Source organism: Alosa alosa, chromosome 14 (assembly GCF_017589495.1).
Source record: "Alosa alosa isolate M-15738 ecotype Scorff River chromosome 14, AALO_Geno_1.1, whole genome shotgun sequence".
NCBI lineage: Eukaryota > Metazoa > Chordata > Actinopteri > Clupeiformes > Clupeidae > Alosa > Alosa alosa.
Window position 1 is genome coordinate 32035910 of NC_063202.1, and position 26546 is coordinate 32062455.

Genomic DNA, 26546 nt, shown 5'->3' on the forward strand with positions numbered 1-26546 from the left:
TTATAGGCAGAGAAAACAGTTGGCTGTAAAATGGGTTACTATCTTGCAAACAAGCATGTATCTGGTTAATGGAAAATTATTAACCCCTACCCTCAACCATCAATCCTCCAATCTGGGGAAAAACAAATCTTTATTTTGATTTTGAAACCTAAATGTTGGGAGGTATGCAGACCACTGTTTTTCATTGTGCTACAGTTGTTGTCCGTATGTGCTGTATTTTTACTTTGTTCTTCAAAATGTGCTTACATTCCATACAATACAATACATAAAGAAGTGTCACCAGTTATCATATGAACAGATTTGTACTGGAGTCTGCACAATCACAGAAATGCACAGACAAACAACTAATTGTTTTCTGTTGTGTCTTTCTGTTTTACAATGGATCCATGAACTGATAGTCTATGCAATGGAGATAAATCGTAAGTAAACATCTGTTCCTCCTCACATATTTGTGATTAGCAGTGACAAGGCTGATGATCAAAAAATCTATTTGGCATTGTTTTAGTATGAAGAGACTTACCTAGCACTCTCTTGAAAGATCATTTTGACTTAATTCAAGAAGACTTTGACTTATTTTAAGGAGTCTTATTAAGACTTTGCTCAATTCACTGGCAGCCAAATGTGCTTGTTTTTAGGATAAATTGGCTTAACACACTGGCAGTTTTAAATTAAGTCAAATGATTTTAAGAGGAAGTGCTACGTACTTCTCTTTATATAGAAAACAATACCAACTAGATTTTTGATCTTGATAAGATCAAACACTTGGTTAGATTTTAATAGATAAGCAGTTTTCCAGAGATGGCTGACAAAATTTTGTTTATTGAAGAAAAAATGCTTTAGTCAGCCATTCTAAAATTGTTTTATAACTGGATCAACACTGGACCAACTCACATGGCTTTATAAGTTTGATCACATCTACTCATTTAAAGGGTTTCTTTTTGTTTTGTTTTGTTTTTTACATCTGTAGAGCAAAACTGAAGGTCAGAATTCATGAAATAACACACATAGGATTATGTATTATGATTTTGTGTAGACAAGTGTAGACAAGTAAAATATATTTTAGATGTTAGGCTAATCTTTTGCTGGTGATGACAGCTTTTCCCACTCTTGGCATTCTCTCAAACATTTTAATTATACTAGGATTGCTAACTGATTTTCCTTCACGCATGTTAATGAAAAAGCATACCAGTTGACAATCACCTTGCTCCCAGGGGTGTGGCAATTAACGACATAAGGTGTGGTCTGGCGCTTGATCCAAAAATCACTGTCTTACACCCTCTAAAAATCATTTTGCTACTGACCAAGAAAAACCTGGTCTATAGCTATAGGCGCATATAAAGCACAGTTAAAGATGTATTGTCACAAGGTGCAAGCAGCAGGATAAATATCCTTAGGATTTTTATTCAGTCATTCGAACATTATTTGGGGTACAGTGTGTCCCATTTAGAAGTGGCCACATCATTCGTGTTTCCCGTGATTCACGCAGCTGTGTGAAATGTATTACTTTACTGTACTTTTTTTCGCCACAAGGTGGCAGCTTAAGTCTGCTCTAGCAGGGCAGCAGACTTCATTCAGTGGCATTGTAACAGCAGTGTGATTGGCAATCCACGGACCGGTGCCGGGCCGTGGGCTGGACCTAGCCAGTCCGCAAAAAAAACAAAAAAAACATGTGCTATACGAAGCAACATGTGAATAGATCTGCAGGCCGGCAAATTTTCACCTCGTTTTCAGACACACGATGTGGCAAAAAGACATCAAATTTTGCGTGATCTTTGTGTGAAAAGGGCTTATAATGTTCGATCAACTTCTGAAGACGACAAGGACAAAAATAGCCTAATGCTTAAACGTCACCTTTTTATCCAAACTTCAATGTGCAGCCTACACATTTGGCCTTCAGATTTCTAGGTCGTTTTACAGTAAGATACATCTATGAGTGATAGATAAGAGGTAAAGGAATGTGTTAGTTGTGAAATTAGAAAATGCATAATTTTGTCATTTTCGACTCTCGCTGCATTCAAATCGCTATATCTCGAAATGGATTTCCGCGACATAAGACTCATTTCGTCATGGCACGCCCCATATGGTCCATACTGTAGCATACTGGCGCGTATAAACTCAAAGCGGCAAAAGCCGACGTTCCTAACCCTGCTCACAAGTGCCACCTGGTGGTTGTTTGGGTCATTGCAGCTTCACTGGGGAAATATAAATACGTGTGAAGCCGGACAATTCAAAGTAGTACCCACTGTAAGTGTTGCTTTTTCAGGCTATGTTTTCTAATGTAACCCCTTGTCAGTCAATAGTGAAAATAATTAACAGTGTTACTCATTGCGCGGCTCGCAAGCCACATGCGGCTCGTCAAGCTATAATTGGTGGCTCGCATGGTAGCTTTGGCGAGATTTCGCCAAATTTGGTTTTACTCATTTTGAGTAGGCCTAAACTGTTCGCCAAAGGCCATCATCTCTGGCCCCAGCTTTATAAAAACAAAATTAGGCTCTGATTTAGCCTAGTCTACTGTTTGACTTCAATGAGGTGATCTTAAGTTTAGTTCTGCTTATAGTATCTCACTGCCACAGCAACGCCTTTGAATGCAATCCGCTGCCCTGTTTACAAATGCTACAGCGGACTTAAACTGCCACCTTGTGGCGATAAGTTGTAATACATTTCACGCAGCTGCATGAATCACGGAAAGCGACCACTGTATGTGGTCACAGTCAATACATTTTTTCATAAACATACAATACTGCACTACAATAACGCAAACATCTGAATTATACTTCCCCCTTCACCCAAATACAGTAATGAAGGTGAAAGGAAGTTATTAAGCCTTAATGGTGCTTCCTATAGGGGGTATTGTCAAACCTGCTACTAATACATGTACTAATAAAAATACAGCATGAAGAAAGTCAAGGACATGCATGCCAGCTTCCACTCATCCCAGTATTAAAGTAAATCTGGTCTTAAATGAAAATGTATTGGCTGTGTTATATCTTTTTTGTGGGATATCCAATTTATATGTAGAAATGCACATTTGCAAAGGGGACTTAGTATGTTGTCGTAAAAGTGGCTCTCCTTTTAATTTTGCACTGCCAATGTGGCTCTTGTGAAAAAAATAGTGGGGATCACTGAACTACATGAAGCTTATACAATATAATTAAAAGTAAATTAAATACCGAACCACACGCACACACACACACACACACACACACACACACACAGGTACTCACACCCACGCACTCATGCACACACACACACACACACACACACACACACACACACACACATAAAGGCATGCACACACAGTAGACATGCAGGCGAACATACACACACACACACACACACACACACACACACCAACACACATACAAACATAAAACACACACACACATGCAGGCAAGCAGACACACACACACACACACACATACTGTACACAGATGGAGACAAATTGACAAGCGTGATTTATTTTTGCGGAGAGAATGTGCAGGACTGAGTGGCGGTCATATTTTGTACTGCTTTGCAGTACATTTAGTTTTTAAAACTTCATCATTTCACAACCAACATTTCAGCAACAGCCTTCATCACCACAGCAGGTCCTGACTAAAAAACACCGCTGGCCTGTTAAAAGCTCACTGCAATTGACTTTTATGAGGAGTATGACTGAAACATTGCTTAGCAAATCCGATCCGAAATGAAATGCATGTGTCTTAAGAAATCCACGGTTCTTAGAAATTTGGAACCGGTTTCAATTTTGAATATAGAATATTTACAATATATAACAATGAACATGAAAATGGATTTTAGAGACTTTTTCAATGTGGACATATAAGCCTGTTGTTACAGCAACTTTATGTGTTTCTCAGCACCTTGTGGAGAGAATTTGTTTGATGAAGATGGTAAGAAACTTCCTCCCTGCATTCCTGGAGCCTGGCTTACTCCTGCCATCATGGCTTGTTACCTGCTGGTGGCTAATATTCTATTAGTCAACCTACTCATTGCAGTATTCAAGTAAGATACATTCTCAATGTTCATGACTGCATTGCGAGCATTTCACATATAGTACACACTACATAAGCCTTGACATCCTAACTTTGCAGTGAAAACACATACATTTAAAAAGGGTTCTTTATATATTGAATTTCACTGTATAGTGGGTATGTTGATTCATTCGGCTCTCATGGTGACAGAAATCTTTAAGGTAAAGTTCACATTCAAATGCTTAGTATGTATGACAAATTAATATATTTTGTTGGGCTCTTTGACATTTTGAGGCTCGCAAATCACTGATACCTAAGAAATCGGCTATCAGGTTTAATAATTCACTTATTTTAGGTATAATGTTATTAGGATTATTAATAGAATGTATAGAACAATAACTATTAAACGTTTTAGTGAAATTCAATTTGGATACCGAAAACATGTTTCAATGTTTGTTTTATATTTTGGTGGTTTTTTTGTGTTTCAAGTGCTTTTCTTTTCTTTGTTCGTTCTTTTCTTTTCAGTGTGTTTTTTATGTTGCAAGTTTTTTTTTTCTAATGTCAAGTTGCTGTCTCTGTTCTGACATAAGTGTTATAATTTTGTAGAACATTTTTAAATAGCTTTATTCTTGCAAATTTGGTTCTGTCATCGGCTAGCATCGGCAGAAAATGATATGTCGGCTGCATAAACTCCATTTGTTTGTAAAAATAATGCCCAACATGTCAACAGGCAGTAGTACACAGGCAACACTAGTGGGAATCAGAATGTTGTGGGGTCATGTTTACCTTTTTCCCATATACCATTCATGAGCATAATCAACTAAGATTTTATGGCAAAACAATCCTTCTTGCAGCAACACATTCACACAGGTGAAATCAATCTCCAATCAAGTGTGGAAGTTCCAGAGATACCAACTTATCATGACATTCCATGACCGGCCAGTCCTGCCACCACCCCTGATCATATTTAGTCATATGTTTATTGTACTTAAACACATCTGCTGCTGCGGCCACAAGAAAGAGGGGGAATTGGACGAGCATGACCAAGGACTAAGTGAGCTACTCCAATGTCACCAGTGCACCATCTTTATTCTAGATTATGCTCAGTGCAGAACATCTTTTAACTATTCATATAATATTAACAGATCTTAATAGCCATTGTATAATTATGCGCTCTGTATGTCTCTTTGTAGAACTCATCCTTAGCCCTGAAGAGTTGAAGAATCTGTATGAGTTTGAGGAGCAGTGTGTGGAGGAACACTTCAGAGAGAAAGAGGATAAGGAGCAGTCCTCCAACAACGAGCGCATCCGCATCACATCTGAGAGGTGAGCTCATGTTCTGAGTCTGATTGTAAAACAATACTGTTCTGCCCTCACCGCTTCCCCAGTGCAGTTATACAGAAAGCTAAACTCCTGATTAGAATTGACCGATCCCAAGCCCCGCCCCCTTTTGCTATGTCACAATGAGGACTTCGGAGGACCTCGGTCAACCTCGGTCAATTTTGAATTTTCTAGTGGCCATTCGGTATGACAACACGCCAGTTATCACGAATGCTATAATGCTTCTTTTGCGAGTAGCTTAAGTAACTAAATAACTAAAGAGCTCAAAAAGGTTCAAAGATAAGCCTGGGATACTTGTAGAAGTGACATCCGATATCCTGACCGTGTGAAACGTTAACACACATAGGCCTAACTTTGCATAAGGATAGGCTACTACTTTTCAGTAAAGAAATCTGAGTGTGTACGAAAATGTTCCATTTATTTGTGTTCATAACTAGGCTACACACAAAAACATAACTAAATCTGGTTTCCACTGATGAAACGACAACATAAGCCTCAATAAAAAATTGCACCTACCTTGCAGGAACTGAACTCGCATATTCATACGATTGGAAGACGGCAAAAAAGAATACACCTTCAATCGCGTATCGCCTTACACACAACAAGAATACTTTCAGCTTTGCTACCTTGCCATGTTTAACTTGGGATAGAAGACTGTTCACAGAAATAAGCTAATGATCCTTTTTTTCAACAAAGCGCCAATAATAGCCTATACTGCGATGCATTATTGATGGCTGAACGAGAGATAGCCAATGTCTTCTAAAGATCGAATCATGTGCAGATTCAAAACTATGCAGTCTCGAAATCGCCCATATTAGACCTAGGCTACTACACTGCCCACGTTTAAATTAATTATAGCATAAGCGGGCAAGTCTAGTGCAAGACAAATCACGCCTGCAAACTGCAGATATGTCAAACGTGATAGGCATGGGTTTGAACTTCGGAGTGGTTTCTTTTCAATACACTTGTATCATGTTTATTTGAACTCTTCCTTCTAAAGCAGCCATTCAAAATAATAAGTAGGCTATCGGGCCTACCGAAGAGAAGCTATCTCTCCACCTCCCCAACATGAGCTGCTTGGCTAGTCACTCTCCCAAGTTGCGTGGGAACTTGGATCTGCAGCACTTGGTCCAGTCTTCTATTAATCCTCGAAATATGGTTAGATTTTGTTATGGACACGTCAACACCATATTTTTGCACAGACCTGTTTATTGAATCAGTCACATCTGCAGCAAATAAGGTAAACTACCTGCTCGTGATAACGTGCTAATTGTTTATCCCCAGTTAACATGCATCCCATTAAGATCCACGACACCGGATTTGTTTGTCCTCAATTTGTGGTGTTCCACCTCGTTGATAACAGCAGACATTGTGAATGTGTCCATCTGCATACTGAAGGCCTTTCTGGCCTCTGTTTTTTGAATATATCAAGATTACTTGACGCCCAGAAATCCAGCATACACTGTTGAACTCGGCTAAATGGGGGTGCTGCGTCCCCATGTTGAACACGCGTTCTCGCACACTTTCCTGCAAACTTGTCCGACTTAGCAACAGTAACTATGGGACTGACAATGGGAGGAGGGGCTTGGGATCGGTCAATTGACCTGTCGCTAAGCGCCACCCTTAGAACGCTGATGAGCCAATGAGTCCAGCCTCAACTGGACTCGGACATCAGCTCGGACAACTCCATAGGAAACAACAGGGAGGAGGCATAAAATGACAAATTAATGGTTATTTATGTAGTTTATTCAATCAAAAAACCCCGACGGATAACCACGGTCAAACGTTTTGCAGGGGGACGTGTAATACTGGTAGCCGGTACCCCGAGAGGCTAGTAAACGGGGTATATTTTCATCAACAATAGGCTAGCCTACAGGACGTCTCTCGCGAATGCAACAGCTCGACGTAATGTAGGGTACTAAGCCAACAACGTGGGCACAGGTTCCCTGTTAAATCCCAAGATGAAAATGCTCATTAACCAACTACTATATTCTTACTACATCAAACATTAACGTAACCTAACATATCTTAGTATCAATCTTCCACTAGCTAGCTATCGATAGCTAGCATTAACGTCAGTGGTTTTTGCACAGTGATTTGCACGGCTACTCAACTGCTTGTCACCTTGTATGTATTCTAAAGTTTTGAATACACCCCTCCATAGCATAATTAAGTCCCTTTTGATAGCTTCTGGAGGAAAGTAAATCCTTTTTCGACCAAAACGTCCTCAAAGCCTGCTTTCATATACTGTCAGCTGCCATTGTCCACAATGTATTTCTAATCAAGTCTGGTTTGTTTGTCCGAGTTTTCACACTGTAACAATGGGGGGCGGGGCTTAGCGACAGGTCAAAATGATTGCATTTATGGTGTTCACTGAAACTGAAATAGATAATACATTATACACACTGTAATCGGCTACATAATGCACACTAACACACACTTTACATTGTGATATGTGTATTGATTAACTCAGGTGCGATGGAAAGGCATTCATGACTTTAACACACAAAAAAGGTATACTGTTTCAGATATGCAGTCTACAGGTGCTTTGTATAGTTTTCTGAGTTTAAAATGGGAACTTAGAAACTCCTGCACACTGTTTATCTTGCAAATATTAATTTAATAAACAACATTATTAAATTATATGATATTTCCTACCAAACAAAAGGACCAATACGTTGCTTATTAAATTAATATTAACACAAAAAAAAACAGTCTCTGGGCTATATTGTACACTCAGCGCAACCTGGGGCAAAGCTCGAAGCAAGGCTTGTTCTTATCTTACTTTGGAGATCGCTAAAGAGCTAAACACACCCACCGACTTCAAAACTAGTCCTAATGATGTGTTAATGCACTGTCATTGCGTTGCAGAAGTCTTATCCAGTGCTTTTCCTCAGACTTCGAGGAGAAGCTAGGCCTAGCATACTGTCTTTTCAGCAGTAGTCTATGTGATCAACTTAAGGAAAACTCGCTCACACCCATTGGATCAGATGGCCAATGCTGATCAAACGCCTTTTTTTTTTTTTTTTTGACATGTCAACATCTGCCAGTGTACAGTTTGATGTGTATTGTTAATGCAGTTATTGAAAGTTATTGAGGCTATGGCACTTTTCTTTCATTATTGGTAGCCTACCACAGTTTATCTTTTGCACTTTTATGGCATTGTAAAAATACAGTCATTCATTAACAGATTACCATATTGCAAAAAAGCTGCTTCTATTTTATTTTATTTTATTCTATTTTTTCTGAGATCACGGCAAGATCACAACACATGATTGGCACAATGTATTCACAACATACCACATGATTGGCGCAAGGTATTCACATGTCGTCTTTTAGCCGCGGAAGGGGCGGAATATGTGTAAACAACTGCCATATCGGCGTTACAAACTAACCCCATGCATTTCTATGGAGTCTCCATGGACTCTCTATCCGACCACATAAAGACCTCAGGATACTTCAGTTTGGCTTTAGGGACCCTCTACTCACTACCACGTAAGTGTAATGTTGTTTGGAACTGTAGAAGAGGTATAAAAAATTGCGTTTTGTAGCGGCGAAATGATATGCCCGCGTCACTTCCAGGCTAACGAGTTTTGACTAAAAACGGTAACATGGAACTTTCTCAAAACACATCCGAATGACATGATTTGGATGTCAACTCAACATATGTACTCCCAATCATCCGTAAATTGATCTAAAGTGCATTTTACTCTGGATAATTCCTTTAATGTGGTTTGCCTTTGTCTTGTATAATATGTATAACTGCAAAATCATGTTGGTTTGTCTTTCACAACATTAGGAAGATCAGATCTTATATGACACAATATTCCACACTTCCAAACGTCTTGTACAGGCCATGGTTATCTCCAAACTAGACTAAATGTAATGTAGCCTACTGTTAGCTGGCCCACCTGCTTGTGTAGTAAGATTGTACAGCACGACTGGTCTTCAATCAACCAAAGAGGACACATGTAACTCCTCTCCTAGTTACTCTCCATTGGCTCCCTATAGTGGCTAGAATTACATTTAAATCTCTCACATTGGCCTATAGGACACTTACTGGATATGCTCCCTACTATTTCAATTCTATGATCAAGCTGTACATCCCAAACTGCCCACTGGTCTTCTGATGAGTGTCTGTTGTGTCGACCAGCCATAAATGCTAGGTCAAATTCAAGACTCTTTTCCTCAGTGGTTCCTTGTTTGGTGGAATGCGTTACCCAACGCTCTCTGTTCCTGTGATAGTTTTAGGTCTTTCAAGAGGGGTTTAAAGGCATATCTGTTAAGCATGCACTTAGTTAATTAAGCGTTTCGTATGAGATATGGTTTGTGTATTATATTATAGTATTTGTTTATTTACATTGTTTATTTTCATTAGGCAATTGATTGCATTTACATTATTGTTTATTATTAGCCTGGAAAATCCAGACCCTGATAATCTAGAAAGATTAAGGGTCTGGCAAAGAGCAATGTAATGGCCCAACTCGAGGGGCGGCAACAAGCATGCATTTAAAAACATTTCACTTCTCTAACTCCTTTTTGTTGTAAATAAAATCAACTGAGGTGCACTCAGGCTGAGGTGGATGACTATGTAACTTTTGCTCATCTCTCCATCCTCTTATGAAGCCCACCTAGACGTAACCAACCGTATTTCTACTCATGTAACCAACTGTACATATGCAACGTACATTGTGTGAGCACATTTTTTTTTATATTTATTTGAATTTGTGTTCATTTGTTTGGTTTTCTAGGGTAGAGAATATGTCTGTACGTTTGGAGGAGGTGAATGAGCGAGAGCACTCCATGAAAGCATGCCTTCAAACAGTAGATCTACGACTAGCTCAGCTGGAGGAGTTTGCTGGTCGTATGATGAATGCTATACAAAAGCTGGCAGGTTTGGATCACATTGACTTCCTTCAAACTCACTCTAGAAAGTCCTCTATCTGCGATCCTGCATCATTATGGCGACATGGCAGCATTCACAGTTGTGATGGCTACAGTGTGCATCAGCACCATCCAGAGGCAGAAGATCAGAAAAGAACTGAAGAGAAAATGGGATCAGAAACAAAGAGTTTAGAAGAATTTCTAGTGAAAGAGTTGGGGCAGACACTGGATTTGGTTTCAGCTAATGAAGAGGAGAGAAAGAACAAAATGTCTTGCTCAGACATCACACCATGTGGGTTGCACTCCAGTCCAAAACTAGCCACAAAACCAAACTTGCCACACAAACCACTTGCCACACTTTTGCCTACACCACCCAAAGCACAACAGGAAAGTGATAGTCCTGTTGTTGTGAAGCAAAAACTAGAAGCAGCCTTATCATACCCTCTTGAACACACCAGAGCTTTGCAGCACTTTTCTTTCCAACAACTGACAAGACCCATCATCGGACACATCTGCAATAGTGAGACAGAATTACAAGCCTGGGGAAATGATGACAGATATGTTAAGAAATGGTTTAGCCAGCCACTGGCCACAACTAACAAATCCATCTCTAGGCCTTCTGTGTTTGAATGCAGAAAACTTCCAAGCAATTTAACATCTCAAGCCAATGTGGTCAATACAACTCAGAATGTGACAGCACATACATTTCATATAAAGGGAGGTAATGGAGAAATAGAGAAGGCCTTTACAGACAAAGACAGACAAAATAAAACTGAGAAGAAAATAGAACTTGACATGAAAGGTTTGGTTTTTTCAGAGAAGTCAACCTTTTATCAACCTTTACGTTCTAAAAGCTTGAATGCTAATCTCTGGAAAATGAGGAACTCTTGTGACAGTGTTGACCGGTCCTGCCGATCAGCCAGTAGTGAGCATAACCTCCCTGTAGCCTGTGATGGATGGCCCAAGCAGCAGTCTGACAGTCGAAAAAAGAAGAGAGAGGAAACTGACAGAGAGAGTTTGTTGAAAAAATAATTGTGTTTTTTCAAAAATAACAGATTTTATTTCTTCACCTCTGTTCAGCCAGCTACCATGTTGATTTACTTTCATTATCACAGATCCTAGTGTGTTTGCCTTGTGTTACTTGCAGTAGAAGCCACTATAGTCTGGTTTTTGGAATAAGTTGATAATTTCATACCATTCCACAAGAAAACAAGATGTGATTTGTTTATTATGTTGGTGCTATAACAAATTTTATGTGGGATATTTGAGCTCACCAGGCCATATTTCCATTTCCATTCACCATATTTCTTTCTTCCCTTTTCTTTCCTGCTTTTAAGGCACCATTAGTAGGGGGGCCTATGTGTCTAATTTGGGGGCTTGTGGGATTCGCATGTTAATTTTTGGAGAGTATTATATCTTTGTTCTATGGGTTCTTAAGAGTAAAAAAAAACATGTCTCCATTTTTTTTGAAGGTTTTGAAGGACCCAAATCAAAGGTCAAATTCAGAAAAGGTCAAATTTGTTGTTTTGTCCATAAACCTCACATTGCTGGTATTATAGCATAGGGTTTGGTGCCAAAAAGCAAAGATATTCTACAAGGTAGTGTGCAAAAGTGGGCCACATAAACAATACAACATTATAAAACATTTTTAGGCTGATGATTGATCTCTTTAACAAGAAATTGTGCCTAAAATTCTCGAAATTGTCTGCTTAAAAAAATAATACTTCAATATCAATACTATCAATTCATGCCTATTAGTGTGCTTGAGTGTAGGCCTAGCCTGCTCTGTCAGTTATTGTCTACACCCACTCAGAGCACAAAGTGCAGAAATCTCTGTTAAATCAAATTTAATAGACTTATACATAGCACCAGCTGAAGTCTGTAAGGCCTTCCGTAGCCTATGTAAGTGTGAAGAAAAGAAAGGGTAAAGGATCAGATAGACAAACAGACAGGTGTGTGTGAGAGAGAGAAAGAGAAAGAGAGATACCAGCATGGACGGATTATGAACTTTCAGGCCCCTGGGCCCAGATGTATTAAGGGCCCCCCACTAATTGTTGTGGGGGACATTTTTTTAAATTGATTTGATGTGATTTCCTGTATTCTGGTGCATTTTGGGGATGGTCAATACTTTAGTTCAATCAGATTCATAGCCTATGTGTTGATATGATTATTGAGGTAATGATTTCATGCAATGGCTTGGGCCCCCTGACTCCTTGGGCCCCTGGGCTTGGTAGGCCTGTGCAGTAATCCATCCCTTACTACAGTACCAGTGACAGTTGGCTGATGATAGCTGGCAGGGATAGAATTTAGAATATCGAATAAGCACATAGTGCTCTGTTCTTCATGGTTGGTGATATTAGTGACCTTCTAGCCTTCTTCATTTGAGGAAGCACATTTTCATAGTTCATGGTGGCACAGTCTAGTTAGGTTATATTCTGAGGGGTGTCTTTCTGTTAGTCAGGTGATGGTACACATATTCTAAAAGAAACAGATTTTGGGCTATGTATCCAGTGGCAGATATGTGTGGACTGGTGAATGACCCATCACTAGAGACATATGCCAAATTTCTTGTTTTTGTCCATGAGAGAGTATGGAGATGGTGATCACAGATCAGCCAACGATTACATTGTTACAATGCAGTTATTTTACAACAGAACAAAGCAGTTTGGCACAGGAACTGCTACAAATCCACCTGTAACAGTGAGCATCTGCAGCATGCTAATATTCGCTACTAGAAATCATGTGAAGCAGGCAGGACCATCTTCTGAACCTGCAGCAACACCCGCAACTGCATCAAGTCCATCTAGAGGGACTTTGTACACTTGTTCAGCAGCAGCTGCTGCCAGCATAGATAAGTGCTTCTTCTGTCAGAAGCAGACAAGAGAGCGTCTTCATGAGGTGTCCTCTTTCAATGCAGGCAACCAACCAAGAACTATAAGTAATATTTTGAAGTCAATGACTTTTAACAGGTAGCCAGTGTAAAGATGCTAGGATGGGGGAAATATGTTCATATTTTTTGTGTGTGGGACCAGCTGCATTTTGAATAAGCTGTAAGCTCTTTAGACAGGTATTATTACAGCCAGCATAATAGCACTGCAATAGCATTGCAATAGTCTATCCTTGAGATGACAAAACAATAATTTCTCGGCATCTGGTAAGGATAAGGACTTCCTTATCTTTGAAATGTTCCTTAAATGGTAAAATTAAGTTTTGGTGATCTGTTTTATGTGATTACTTAGTGCTAGGTCCTGGTCAATTATAACTCCCAGGTTTTTAACACTTGTGGATGAGGTCAGTGGAAGATCACTATATGTAGCCTGTGATGTGGATAGGATATCCCTCATCTTTTTAGAACCTAAAACCATGACTTCTGTTTTATCTGAGTTCAAAAGCAGCAAATTATTCGTCATCCATATCTTTATATCTCTTGTACATGTGTCAAGTTTGGGGTTAATTCATCAGGTTTTATGGAGAGGTATAGTTATGTATCATCTGCTAAACAACAGGGGCCCCAGTACTGAGCCTTGAGGCACTTTTACCATAATCTGGGTAGATGGTTTATTATGGACCTGTACAAATTGTTGACGGTTAGGAAGGTATGATCTAAACCAAGCGAGTGCTGAGTCTTTGATGCCTATCAAATTTTCAAGCCTATGTAGTATGTCATGGTCTATGGTGTCAAAGGCATCGCTGAGGTCCAGGAGGACCAGTATCGATACAAGGCTAGGTTTTTTGAGGGAGGGCTTAATAACAGATGTCTTAAACGACTGCGGTACATGCCCTGATAGAATTATTTATAATCTAGAGCAAAACATTATCCAGGAAGGGGAGACCAGTCTTAAGAAGGTGAGTACAAATAGGGTTTAGACAAGTTGTAGATTTTGATGAGGAAATTGATCTTATTATTGATCTTATCTCTAAATGTTTGACATACAATCATAATACTGACATACAATCATACTGTTGAAAATAAGAAAATAACTGTTTTGTGAACTTTATTCAACATAGCCAGTGATTTAGGCGAAATTCATGGTGTTAATTATAGTTAAATATACAATTTCACAAAAATAGGGTTAAAACAGACCCCCTGACTATGTAAATCAATGTTTATGGCTTGGTCTAAGCTCTATTGCTTGTTTCTTATTGACAGAGCTATGACCATGTACAGACACAGTTTTGTTATAATTTTCCGTGTAGTAGCAACATTGTGTGTATAAACCACAGGACAGAGTTTTATGCAAATTAAAATATATACAGTGAGACAAGTTTTTGCACCCATCTCTTGGACAACAAGTTTTTGCACCCATCTCTTGGAAATTGATCTTAATGCCTTAAGTAAAAAAATGAAGACATCTAACCTTTAAGGACACCAATTTTCTTTGTGAATAAATAATCTATCATAAATAAATAAAAAAAATACAAATACAGGGGTCATGACTACCCTTATTTAAATTCCCATAGAGGCAGGCAGATCTTTATTTTTAAAGGCTAGTTATGTATTTCATGGATCCAGGATACTATGCATCCTGATAAAGTTCCCTAGGCCTTTGGAATTAAAATAGCCCCACATCATCACATACCCTTCACCATACCTACAGATTGGCATGGTGTTATTTCAGTTAGCCTATTAGCTGGTTTGATTTGCATTAAGCTCAATGAGCATCAAACCAGCTAATAGGCTAACTGAAATAACACTGTATATTTCTATATATGTATTGTATACATGTATGTATTAATTGCACCCGTGTATTAAAGGTACACTATGCCGATTTAAGTATTTTTGGAGACTATAGCCTGCTAGAGTCACAATATGACGATACACAGCTGTACCTGCCCATTAGTTCCTCTGATCCTAGTATGCTGAATTCCTTAAATGAATGTCTTTGTGACATAAAAAAACTGGATGTCAAACAATTTCCTCCAGTTGAATTCTGCGAAAAAACAGAAGTCCTCATCATTGGATCCCAGCACATAGTGAAACAAATGATACCATCCTTAGGTCCCTTTCAATTTTTAGACTGTGTAAAACCTGTTGCAAAGAATCTTGGTGTCTGGTTTGACAGTAATTTAAGCTTTGAACGTCACATCACAAAGCTCATACAGTCTTGTTTCTATCACCTCAGAAATATTTCCAAGATTAGTTCCATCTTAACTTTTAAAGACACTGAGACCATTACATGCATTTATTTCTTCACGCCTGGATTACTGCAATAGTCTTTTTTTCTTGTCTGAACCAAAAATCTATAAAGAGACTTCAAACTGTTCAGAATTCAGCTGCCCGGCTTCTTACTAAGACAAATTACTGTAATCACATTACTCCTGTTTTAGCCTCACTGCACTGGCTCCCAGTAAGCTTTAGAATTGATTTTAAGATTCTTCTGATTACTTTTAAAGCTCTACATGGCCTGTCTCCCAACTACATACCTGATCTCTTAGTACCTTATACACCTGTGCGTACTTTAAGATCATCTGGTAGTGGTTTCCTAACTATTCCTAAGGTCAATCTCAAAACTAAAGGGGAGAGAGCATTTAGTGTCAGGGCACCTAGGCTCTGGAATGACCTGCCTGATGAAATCAGGTCAGCCAAGTCAGTGTGCTCTTTTAAATCCCTCCTTAAAACTCATCTTTACAAGCAAGCCTTCCTTAGTTTTGTTTAAGTAATATACTTCATTTTGTGTTAAGTTTATTAAGTTTTATTTCAGTGTTAAGTTTTATTTCAGTGTCAAGTTTTATTTCAGTATCCTAAGTTTTATTTCAGTGTCAAGTTTTATTTCAGTAAGTTTTATTTCAGTGTAAGTTTATTTTCCTTTTTCAAATTTATGTTAAGTTCTAATTGAATTAGTATATATTATTTGATTGTTATATTATTATGTCTTATTTGCATTTTTTTTTATTTATGTTGATATTGTACAGCACTTTGTAACTGTTTTGAAAAGTGCTATTTAAATAAAGATTATTATTATTATTATTATTATTATTATATACTTATATTTTACTCTGCTGTTGTAAATAGCAAACTTCTCGTGACTTATCCCTGTCCCTGTATACAATGAAAATGCTTTTGTTGTGGAGGTGAAGAATTTAACAACAGGCAAAAATATTCCCAAAGAGTTATATCTACTAACAAGGTAATTGTAAACGATTCTCGTGAGATTTGTCGGGCAACCGTTCTTGAAGTTGCATGGCTGGTTTTTTGGTAGCGACTCATTATAAGCGAATGTTTTTTTGGTAGCGACTCATTATAAGCGACTGTTTTTTTGGTAGCGACTCATTAATAGGCGAATCGTTCACCTAGCATAGCTATATAGCATAGATGACATCTATGCTGTATAGCTATGCTACAGTAGGTGAACAATTTGCTTATACTGTAAGTTAGTTTACGATCAAATTGGCTTCATAAAGATGAAAATCAATAGCCCAATGAATCAGAATCAGATTGTGCTTTAATCATAAAGAAGAATGAAGAAAAAAAATGCATTCCCATGTATATTCCCATGAATACCTGTCCCCTTGTATTAACCTCATAGCCATTTTGCAAAATGCACATCTTACACTTTTGTTGAGATTGCGTAGAGACCTGTAACGCCTCCCGGAGGGGAGTGAGGTGAACATTCTGCAGTGCTTTCCGGTCTGAGGCAGAGCAGTTGCCATACCATACTGTGACACAGTTGGTGCGGATGCTTTCGATGGTGCAGTGGTAGAAGTTCACCAGGATCTGAGGAGACAGGTGGACCTTCTTTAGTCTCTTCAGGAAGAAGAGACGCTGGTGAGCCTTCTTGATCAGGGTAGAGGTGTTGAGGGTCCAAGAGAGGTCCTCAGAGATGTAGACTTCCAGAAACATGAAGCTGGTTACACGCACCCCTTAAGGCCTGTAAGCAAATATAGCGGGTCAAGGACTTGCCTACATGAGTTGATGATAAAGGTTTTAATAATCTTTTTCCCCTTCACAGAAATCTTTCCAATCCCAAAAAGGAGTCAATTTGGCTGTACTTTATGGTGTAATACGCACCCAGATTTATACTCCTATTTTGAGTTAGATATTTTCTCCAAAAGGATATTTAAGAACTGAGTAGGCTGTATATATACAGTAGGTAATACTCTCAGAGCAAACTATTTTATTGGGGGCCAAGCAGCGAAGCTGCGAAGGCACCCATTGTGATTCTATGATTTCTTATTATTATACTTTCTTCCGCCATGGAAGTCAATGGCAGCCCATAGAACCGTCTGGTAAAAAGTTGTGAAATTTGGCACACTTATTAGGGACAGTACCATGATTAATGTCACCAAGTTTCATGATGGCAACTCAAGCACTCTAGCGCCACCAACAGGCCAAAGTTGGATGTGCGTTCACGCACGTAACTTTTGACCCGTATGGCCGATTGTCAAAAATGTGGTATCGTTGTAATCCTTGGACCAAGCCGAGTTCAACGCACCCTATGACGTCATTTTCCGCCATGATGGATTTTCCGCCATATTGGATTTTATCGAAAGTGAAACTAAAGTTTCACGCCTCACATAGTTTGTCCGATTTTAACGAAACTTAATACATATGATCTTCAGACCAATCCGCACAAAAGTTATCGATTTTTGTCTTCGGAACTAAAACCGTTCGCCCGTAACAACCAATCGAAATATGCGGCGAAGCCGCCAAACAGGAAGTGAGCTCATATCTCAGCAACCCTTTCATCTGTCATAACCAAACTTAGTACATGGACTTATATCCCCATCTGTAGAGCACTCAAAAAATCTGGTGACCTTTGACCTCTAGGGGGCGCTGTAATTAGCGAAAATGCATTTTGGCCTGTAGCTGTTGATGTGTTTGGAATTAAAACATACTAGTGGTGTCTGGTAGTACTTTTGGATGTCCTTAGGCTGACCCAGGCCAACTTGTGATGTCAACATAATTGATTCGGCCGCCATATTGAATTTAATCAAAAACACGAAAAAGTTTTCACTGGTCACAAATTTTATCTGATTTTCACCAAAATTGGCTCAGACCATCCTCAGACCTTGCCTTATCAGTGTTTAATTTTCTGGAACGATTGACAGAAGCGTTCGCCTGTAACAGCCAATCGAAATTTGTAACAGCCCATCGAAACGCCTCACATAGTTTGTCCGATTTTAACGAAACTTAATACATATGATCTTCAGACCAATCCGCACAAAAGTTATCGATTTTTGTCTTCGGAACTAAAACCGTTCGCCCGTAACAACCAATCGAAATATGCGGCGAAGCCGCCAAACAGGAAGTGAGCTCATATCTCAGCAACGCTTTCATGTATCAAAACCAAACTTAGTACATGGTCCTCAGGACCCACCAGGAGGACGCTCAAGAAATTTGGTGACCTTTGACCTCTAGGGGGCTCTGGAATTGGCAAAAATGTATTTTGGCCTGTAGTTGCTGTATTATTCTGCAATGGAGGTCAATGGCAGCCCATAGAACCGTCTGGTTCATCCTGATGATGCACAAATAATTTGGTGACCTTTGACCTCTATTGGGGCATTGAAATCACAGCAAGCATGATCATATCTCAATCGATCTTTTATTTTTGATGTGAAACTGTTGACAGCGAGTTCCATCCAGTTAATTCTAATGCGTGCGTGCAAGGGTGGGGGGCGGGTGGGACGGGCAGGGGCGATGATGGGCGGTGGGTTGGCTGGGTGAGGGGCGGCAACACTCAGCCCTGGTTCAGCCACACAAAATCAGTTATGTTTTGATGTGAAACTTGACCTTGTAACTCAGCCAATCTTGGGTTGTTTGACATGGAACTTGTTGTGACTGCTTAATGCTATATGCCTGATGCCACGGCATTGAGTTGCATGGCAAATCTGGACTTCTGGACTGCTGAACTGACTGCTTGGCCCCCTCATTGCTGCTTGCAGCTATATTTTTAATTATGATTGTTCTTTTTGTTGTTTTTATTTTCTTGTTGGGGATTCAGGATTTTCAGACTAAAGGTCTTATGAGATTGAGCATTTTTGCAGTTTATTTAATTATTTAAGTTTATTTATTTTTCACATGGTCTTGATGAATAATAGTCATTGTCCATCTCTCCCTTTTAGGTGTTTTTATAAATGTCCAAAGTTCAGGTAAAGTGTTAACTGTAGTCTTTCATTGCTATGGAATGTGTCAATATCTGTTTTGTCTTTAAATGTAAGACATATGTGTGTTGCTGTGAAGAGGAAAGCTTTATTTTATTGTGCAAAATAAACGGAGGCAGATATTGTAATGCTCCAAGAGACACACTCTGTTGAACTGGATGCCACACAAATTACACAAATTTAAAAGAGAAATACTAGAGATGGTCACATATACTGTACCACAATACTGACCAAGCATGACCCATGACTTTTTTTCTCTCCACATTGTGAGTTCACTCCATACATCTATCCATTTCCAAATATTTTGCACTGGACATCAGAGCATTACATCATTTCTAAATCGATAATATACTGCAGTGAATGTAAAACATTTGTGAAGACGAAAACAGGCAAAGGTCAAACCAAGAAATTCACCATACATACTGTATGTTTGTAAATGTTGCTCAAATCACATCTGATTCATAAATGTCTTTGTCTTTGTTCTTATGTCCCTCCAGGTCTACAGTTATCTTACACTAGTCATCTTCCTCTAGATTTTGCCTCTTCCCCTCAGTGCTACATTTCCTTCAATTTTTATTGTTGACAAAAGCAGAGAAATGTGTATAGTGTTTTTGTAAATCAATGTCTAGTGTTTGCAACAGAACACTGTTAAAAGGAAAAGCTAAGGCTGTCAATTTATCAAACCATATTATGTTACAATTACATAAAAGTTTTGAACGAAACATAAATGATTGTGTTCAAATCATCCCAACTGCGCATTTCATTTATCTAATTGAATCACGTAAGGTATACGGTTTGAAAAGTGAACGAGCCACAGTTACTAAACTACAAAACGTGAAATTAAACAAACTCATGTTTTTCTTTCAAACATAATGTCAATCGAACTGCCATATTTTGCTACAGCCATGAATTCATCCATAAGAATCACGTTAAGATCAATATGAAGCACTTAAGCACTGATCCTGGTAAGCCCATGATCACATGGGATGCCTTACAGTAGTGTCACGCTACTATTTATTGTAAATCTACTATTTATTGGCTAAATTTGAGCGCCCCCTCTGTCCTCTGTGATGCGCGTGGTGGGAGCAGCGGTACTGAGTAATAATGTCATGATGATAACGGTGACCATTTGACCAGTAACATCACATTTCCACACTGTTGTTGGTATGCCTACACCATAACATCTACATGGACAGTTGTCATCTTGTTAAATGGCAACTTATACTAATAGAGAGTAATGGTAACTAGAAAATGCAATTCCAGGGAATTACCATTGCATGTAAATGCAAAAAAGCTGCTGTGTATAACATTAAATTACTTACAGTATGATTATTCAGATTACATAGACATGTCCAGTATTCTTGAAAAACACTTACTTGATTAGATGTTAGCGTAGAGTATATGACAGTCAGTAAAAATAAATTGTTAATTCAATATTGATCAACATTCTTTGTTTTAATACAGCAAAATGATACCCAGAATACACTAATGAACACGTAACAACCAATGTAAGCTTGAAGTAAAAAACACAGTTGTGTGTGTATATATATAAATATATATATATATATATATATATATATACAGAACTTGATAATGCCAATCATATTATACTAAGACAGATCTATTTATCAGTGGTAATTCTGAAATGGCAGCAAGAGCTAGAGGTCTCAGTTAATTGTAATAAATAGGTCACTTTTGATGGTGATATAGACTGAAGAACAAGATTCAGCCCTTCAGATGATCAGTTTTAGACAGAACTTAGGTTAGAATCTTAATTTTCACACAGCACAGCTCAGGTCTAAAAACAGAGGTCTAACAGCACAGCTAAGTTTCACAGATGTCACAGCACAGGTATGATTCAAATGTATGCATGCTTCATATAGTTGTCGGCATAGTCCTCCTGCAACAATATAATACTCAGAATGTCTCAGTGTAGATCTCAGATCTACGTCTATAGTTCAAAGGTATGTGCAGATATGTTGATATATGGTCACATGTTTTTAGGAATTAATGTTAGTGTTAATGTCAGCGATGTATGGTTGGCAGGATGTGCACACAGACAGGCACACACGTAATGTAATACACGGTCATCACCACACTGGTCTGGTCCCTAAAAGACAAAAGCAAACAAGTTAGAGTTATACCGAAAACATGGAATGTGTACAATTGTTCAATACAACTTAGATATTTAAGTGAGGTTGTTGCACCATAAATCTGCAATGGTAGTTAAATATACTAGCCTATAGTATTTCACTGCAAACAAAGCAACATTTTTTGTTTATTAATTTCTGTTTAAGGATCGTTGATAGCCAAACAGTTTAAAGTACACTGTTTAGAACACTTTGTAGGCAAAGGGTGTGTTGTTGCTGTTGATAATTATAAACTGAGTCTTAAGGATGGACCATTCTGATATTAAGCATCTTGATAAACAACTACACTATATCGCACAGCTTGCTAGGTCTGTTATCCACATTTTTTCTACAGATTACGATGTAGGCCTACTTTAGGATGTAGCCTACAATTGGGAAGCTTTAATTTAAAGGCCAGAATAATGCAGAAATGAGTAGCCTAGGCCAAGTAAACATACTCTGTAGCTATGTTGACAGCACAAACGTTATACCTCAACTTCTGTAGTGTGTTTTAACAATACTTTGGTCATATGGTCCGTTTCCAAACAGTAAGGTTTTCATCAGGTCCCTTTCCACAGGTTATCAAGAGCCAGATAGTCAAGGCCGGAGTGGGGCCACTTTTCAGCCCGGGAGTTTCAGGCCCAAGACCGGCCCACTTTTTTAGTGGTGGTGGAAATTGGATGAATAAGGCAACATTTCAGCTCTTACTATCCTATAGTTTTTATTATATCATGTTGTTTGGTGATTTGCTCCTTTACTACACCCACTTCTGAGCAAACAAGGCATATAGGTTGATCATGTAGCCTACTGCTGTCATATAGCCTACTGTTCTTTCTTACATAAAATAATTTTAATTCATATGGTTAACTCTATTATCCTTTCTACTTGTCCCTGTAGTCATAGCTAATTTCAGGCTCATCATTTTCAGCGGGGGACTGGCTGATCTGCTGCTCAGAGGCTTTTAGTTTTAGGCCTAGGCTACTGCATACACAGATCAAGCTTGAGTTTTGTTATCAATATTTGCATAATATTTGCAAAGTCTATGAATCGCCATATTGGATTATTTTTTTTACTAATTTAATAGGCTATGTTGCTTGCGAATAGGTTGACAACGCTACAACGTCCAGTATTAGCTAATAATTAGGCTACGGCGCTATAATCATGGCTAATTTACCAGTTGCCACTTATTTTGTCCTCTTTAAAAAAAATCTGGAAGCTTGGCACATTTGGCAGCATTTTCCGTCTTTTTTACCTGGCCTTTCCAGTCCCTCATGGCCTCTTTCTACCATCCATCCTCCCTGACGCTTATCACTATTAAGGTTTTGCACCTACGTCATAATGTCATGTGACCGTTTGTTTACAACTAGAGTGGTAGGCAAGAATGGTAGGCAAGGCACTGCAGAGAGTGGTAGGCAAGCCTACAACAGTCGGATTGCATAGGCTACACATAGTTACAAATAGCTTCAAAATTTTAATTTTAATATCAAATATTGACCGGGATGCCGACCACTTGTGTAGGCCCTAACAGTTGGTTTTACAATAAGAAGCAAAAAGGCGACGAACGACCGTTTAGCCTACCTATCCTCATGGTTGTGGAGGATGATCGTTAGCAGCTGTGAAGTCTTTTATTCTCAAGATAGCCTACTGTCTACGAAGACGTAGGCTAAAATACAACTATCTACAGTCATCCAAAAATGAATTGCCAGAGACAGGCTATGAAGGGAAAAAGTGCAGCATTTTAAACATGGCAAGATTATTTTTACCGGAACAGTTTGTTCTAATTTGTCTCGTGAAATTCGTGCTTGTGGACATCAATCACCTATCTTCTGTCCTTCTATTTCAAGTCATCATGTGTGTCATTTGATTATATAATCACAACAAATGCTAATAAATGAAAACAGAATAGGCTTTTGTGCTATAGGCTGACGTTACAGGTCACTTAGGCTAACTCCCGTATGTCAAAATAAACTGATTTGATCCTAATAGTTTAGCGATCACACACAACAACTTAACACAGCAACCTCAAACACCACTGTTGAACCTAGGCTACTGCTTCAGTCATGTAAGAAATAAGCAGTTTATGAATTATCTTTACCCGTTTAATCAAGTCCACATGACCAAAATAACATATTTAAAGGCTGAGCTAGCATAACAGCCTAATATAGGCGATGCTGCAATGGATAACTAATAAAAAGTTTCACACAATTAATTAACTTTATCACTCACATTTTGAGTTTTTCTGGGTGGTTATATATCCATGCAGATCGTCTTGGAATAAGCCATTGCTGTTATATGATATAATATGTTACAGGATTCATGACTAACGCCATTAATGTTATGATGCTGACTGACGCTGGCTATAACAGTAGCTTCTAGGCTACCGTTTTAAAGTCTGCTGAGTCTACTGCCTACCAAAACCTGTCGCTGTTCAGTTGAAGTTAAATGTTCAAATATTGTTTGATTTTGTGTCAGCTTTCAGAAGGAAGACATGTTCCTTTCTGGTCAAATTTCACAGCTTCTAAGAAAGGCTATCGTCTTCGTGTAAACCGAGTTTTGAACAGAGAAAAAAAGTTAGGCTACCATTAGGCTACATGCAGGTTTCTCGATACAGATCAATGCACCAAATCAGGGCGATTTTAGCGAAATAACGTTCCTGTGACAGGCTATCAAATATTGAACAATGGGATAACGTTTCATCATCACCTTTATTGATGCCTGAAATGTTGACATTGCTGAAATACTGAGATGTAGCCTACTGAGAGGCAGCTGCAGACAACGATGTTCAATGGGTTCAACTTGTCCCTTGCCTACCAGCTGGATGTAAACAAAGCTATAGAACCTAGAATTCGTCACATGAAAAACGTTAATAGGGCCGGCCCAGCTGGTATCTGAGAAAACTTTTTAGAAAAGACGGGCTATATGGACCCAACCAATTAACTCTTCTTGGGAGGGGAAAACAACCCATGCAGAGGCTGCGGTGTTAGGCATAGGATGCGAACATGTGTAGCCAACTTTAAGAGAAGATAGATTAACGTGGCAAATGTTAATATTTTTCCCTCGACCGGTCCAAAAGTGAAGCGGCCCACCGGGAATTCTCCCGATTACCCACTCCGGGCCTGCAGATAGTAGTTAAAAAATCCTACTGGTTAGAACTAGTGAGAAAATGTAACGTGCTTAGCTGGGAGCGACGTTAGGTTTGAATGTGGTTAGCTGTTATCGAAACCTACAGTACAATTTAAAGTGACGACGTATTAACGTTGATTAGGTGGGTTTCATAACTTTCCTTACATAATAAATATCAACGGATAGGATAAGTGCTAACGTGAACTATTCCACTAACGTTACAGATGCATTTTCAGCTTTGAACAAAACCGTTCAGGAATTATTACAACAAAAGTGGGACGTGCGTAATGTTTCATTCGTCCCTCCTGGTCGGGACAGTTGAAACAACATAAGGGGACGAATGAAACATACAGTTTAAGCCATATAAACGTCCAACAACTTTGAAATTTTACTACATATCATGAATGGTACTCCCAAAAGGTTTTATTTTAGACAGATTGTTGCAGGGCTATACGTCTTTGTGCATATCTGTTATCAACTCATTGCCATCATCATGAAGCGTGCAAGAAGCGGTTTTTGAAATATCATGCCCTGTGGATGATTCTGCCATGTTTATAGCTAGAACGGTAAGCTTTCCCATTTATATCATGTTTATATTGTTGAAAATGTCGTTTCACTAGGTTTTTACGTGAGTTAGGCCAATGCACATCCAAATAGGTTTAACCACCCACCGGCCGTCAGTCTCCATAGGATAACATGAGAAAACTCAACCCCTACCTGGTGGGCCCAAATGTATTTTGATCTTCCTAAAACTGTTTTTCTATGTCTTACCTCCATAAATGATTGTTTAAACACGGCTATTTATGCATTTAATTAAAATAAATGGAGTTACAGCCTGGTCGGGACGATTGAAACACCCGACACAGACATATGTCACTAGCTTGTTTTGCTTTCCATGTAAACAAGCATGCGATATTAAAGTCTGGGATTGTGGAGAAAACTAAATGGTCTACTGAATAAGCATTAGCCTAAGTCAAACCTTTAAATGAAAAACACTCATTGATAATCGAAAAAATGTAACCGCTAATGAAGTTTACTTTTGCGCATCAAAACTTGTTTATCGCCAGTAACTCCGTGATAAAATGACATAACAGGAAGATATTTGGCTGATAGAAGGAGGTTAACATGCTCTATGTTTTGACCGAAGGACGACGGTCTATCATCATTACACTTGGAGAAAACTGGATTGTTTCATTCGTCCCGTGTTTCAATCGTCCCGTCCCGTGCCCTTATACACAATAACCTTTAAATAAGCTTATTTTGGCCATATCCACTTGATAAAACCAGTAATATAGTTGATAAACTGCTTATTTCTGACATGTCTGAAGCATTTGGTCCAACAGGGATATTTCAAGTTGCTGTGTTAACTGTAATTGGGTGATCGCGGCACAAAAATCATAATCCATAACTCGCAATCAGAATGTTCGCGCATGCGCGATAAAAATCAGTTCATTTTGCCATAGAGACTGGTGTTACAACTGACCCGCACAGGTCATGTTTTTATTTTCATTTAATTGCATTTGCTGTGACTATATAAATCAAATGGCACTCATGTTAACTTGAAACAGAGGGACTGAAGATATGAATGACATGTGATTTAAGTCCACACGCTCAAATTTCACGAAGCAAACTTAAACAAAGTTGCGGTTAAAAAATAATTTTAAAAAATCGCGATGCTTACATTTTGAACCTTTTTGCTTAATATCTCTGGTCGTATTTATCGTAGACCATTCATATTTGGATGGCTGTAAGATTATACATAATTACATGATGTGTGTCGGTTTACGTTTTCATAGCTACACAATATCTTGAGAATAAAACACTGTTACTTGTACCGCTGTTACAATTGTACCAGTTCTCCCCTACCTTCCCAGATAGCAAGCAGAGGTTGGCCCAACGTTGGCTCAACTGCGTCAGAGACGTTGGCCTTACAGTACGTCACCCGCCAACAATGGGCCAACGTCACTTTGGCCGTCGGGGACATGTTGGCCCAACG

The 26546-nt window shown here is 38.8% G+C and overlaps 1 protein-coding gene across 1 annotated transcript; it reads left to right on the top strand.

Moving 5' to 3' along the window:
- Nucleotides 1–288: 288 nt before the first annotated feature.
- LOC125306964 (transient receptor potential cation channel subfamily M member 1) lies at nt 289–11189 on the top strand (the record flags this gene model as incomplete). Its single annotated transcript, XM_048262618.1, has 5 exons — nt 289–419; nt 3858–4002; nt 4826–5025; nt 5165–5297; nt 10064–11189. Coding segments are annotated over exons 1-5 (1695 nt in total), but the record flags the coding sequence as incomplete, so codon positions are not given.
- Between the last annotated feature and the right edge of the window lie 15357 nt (nt 11190–26546).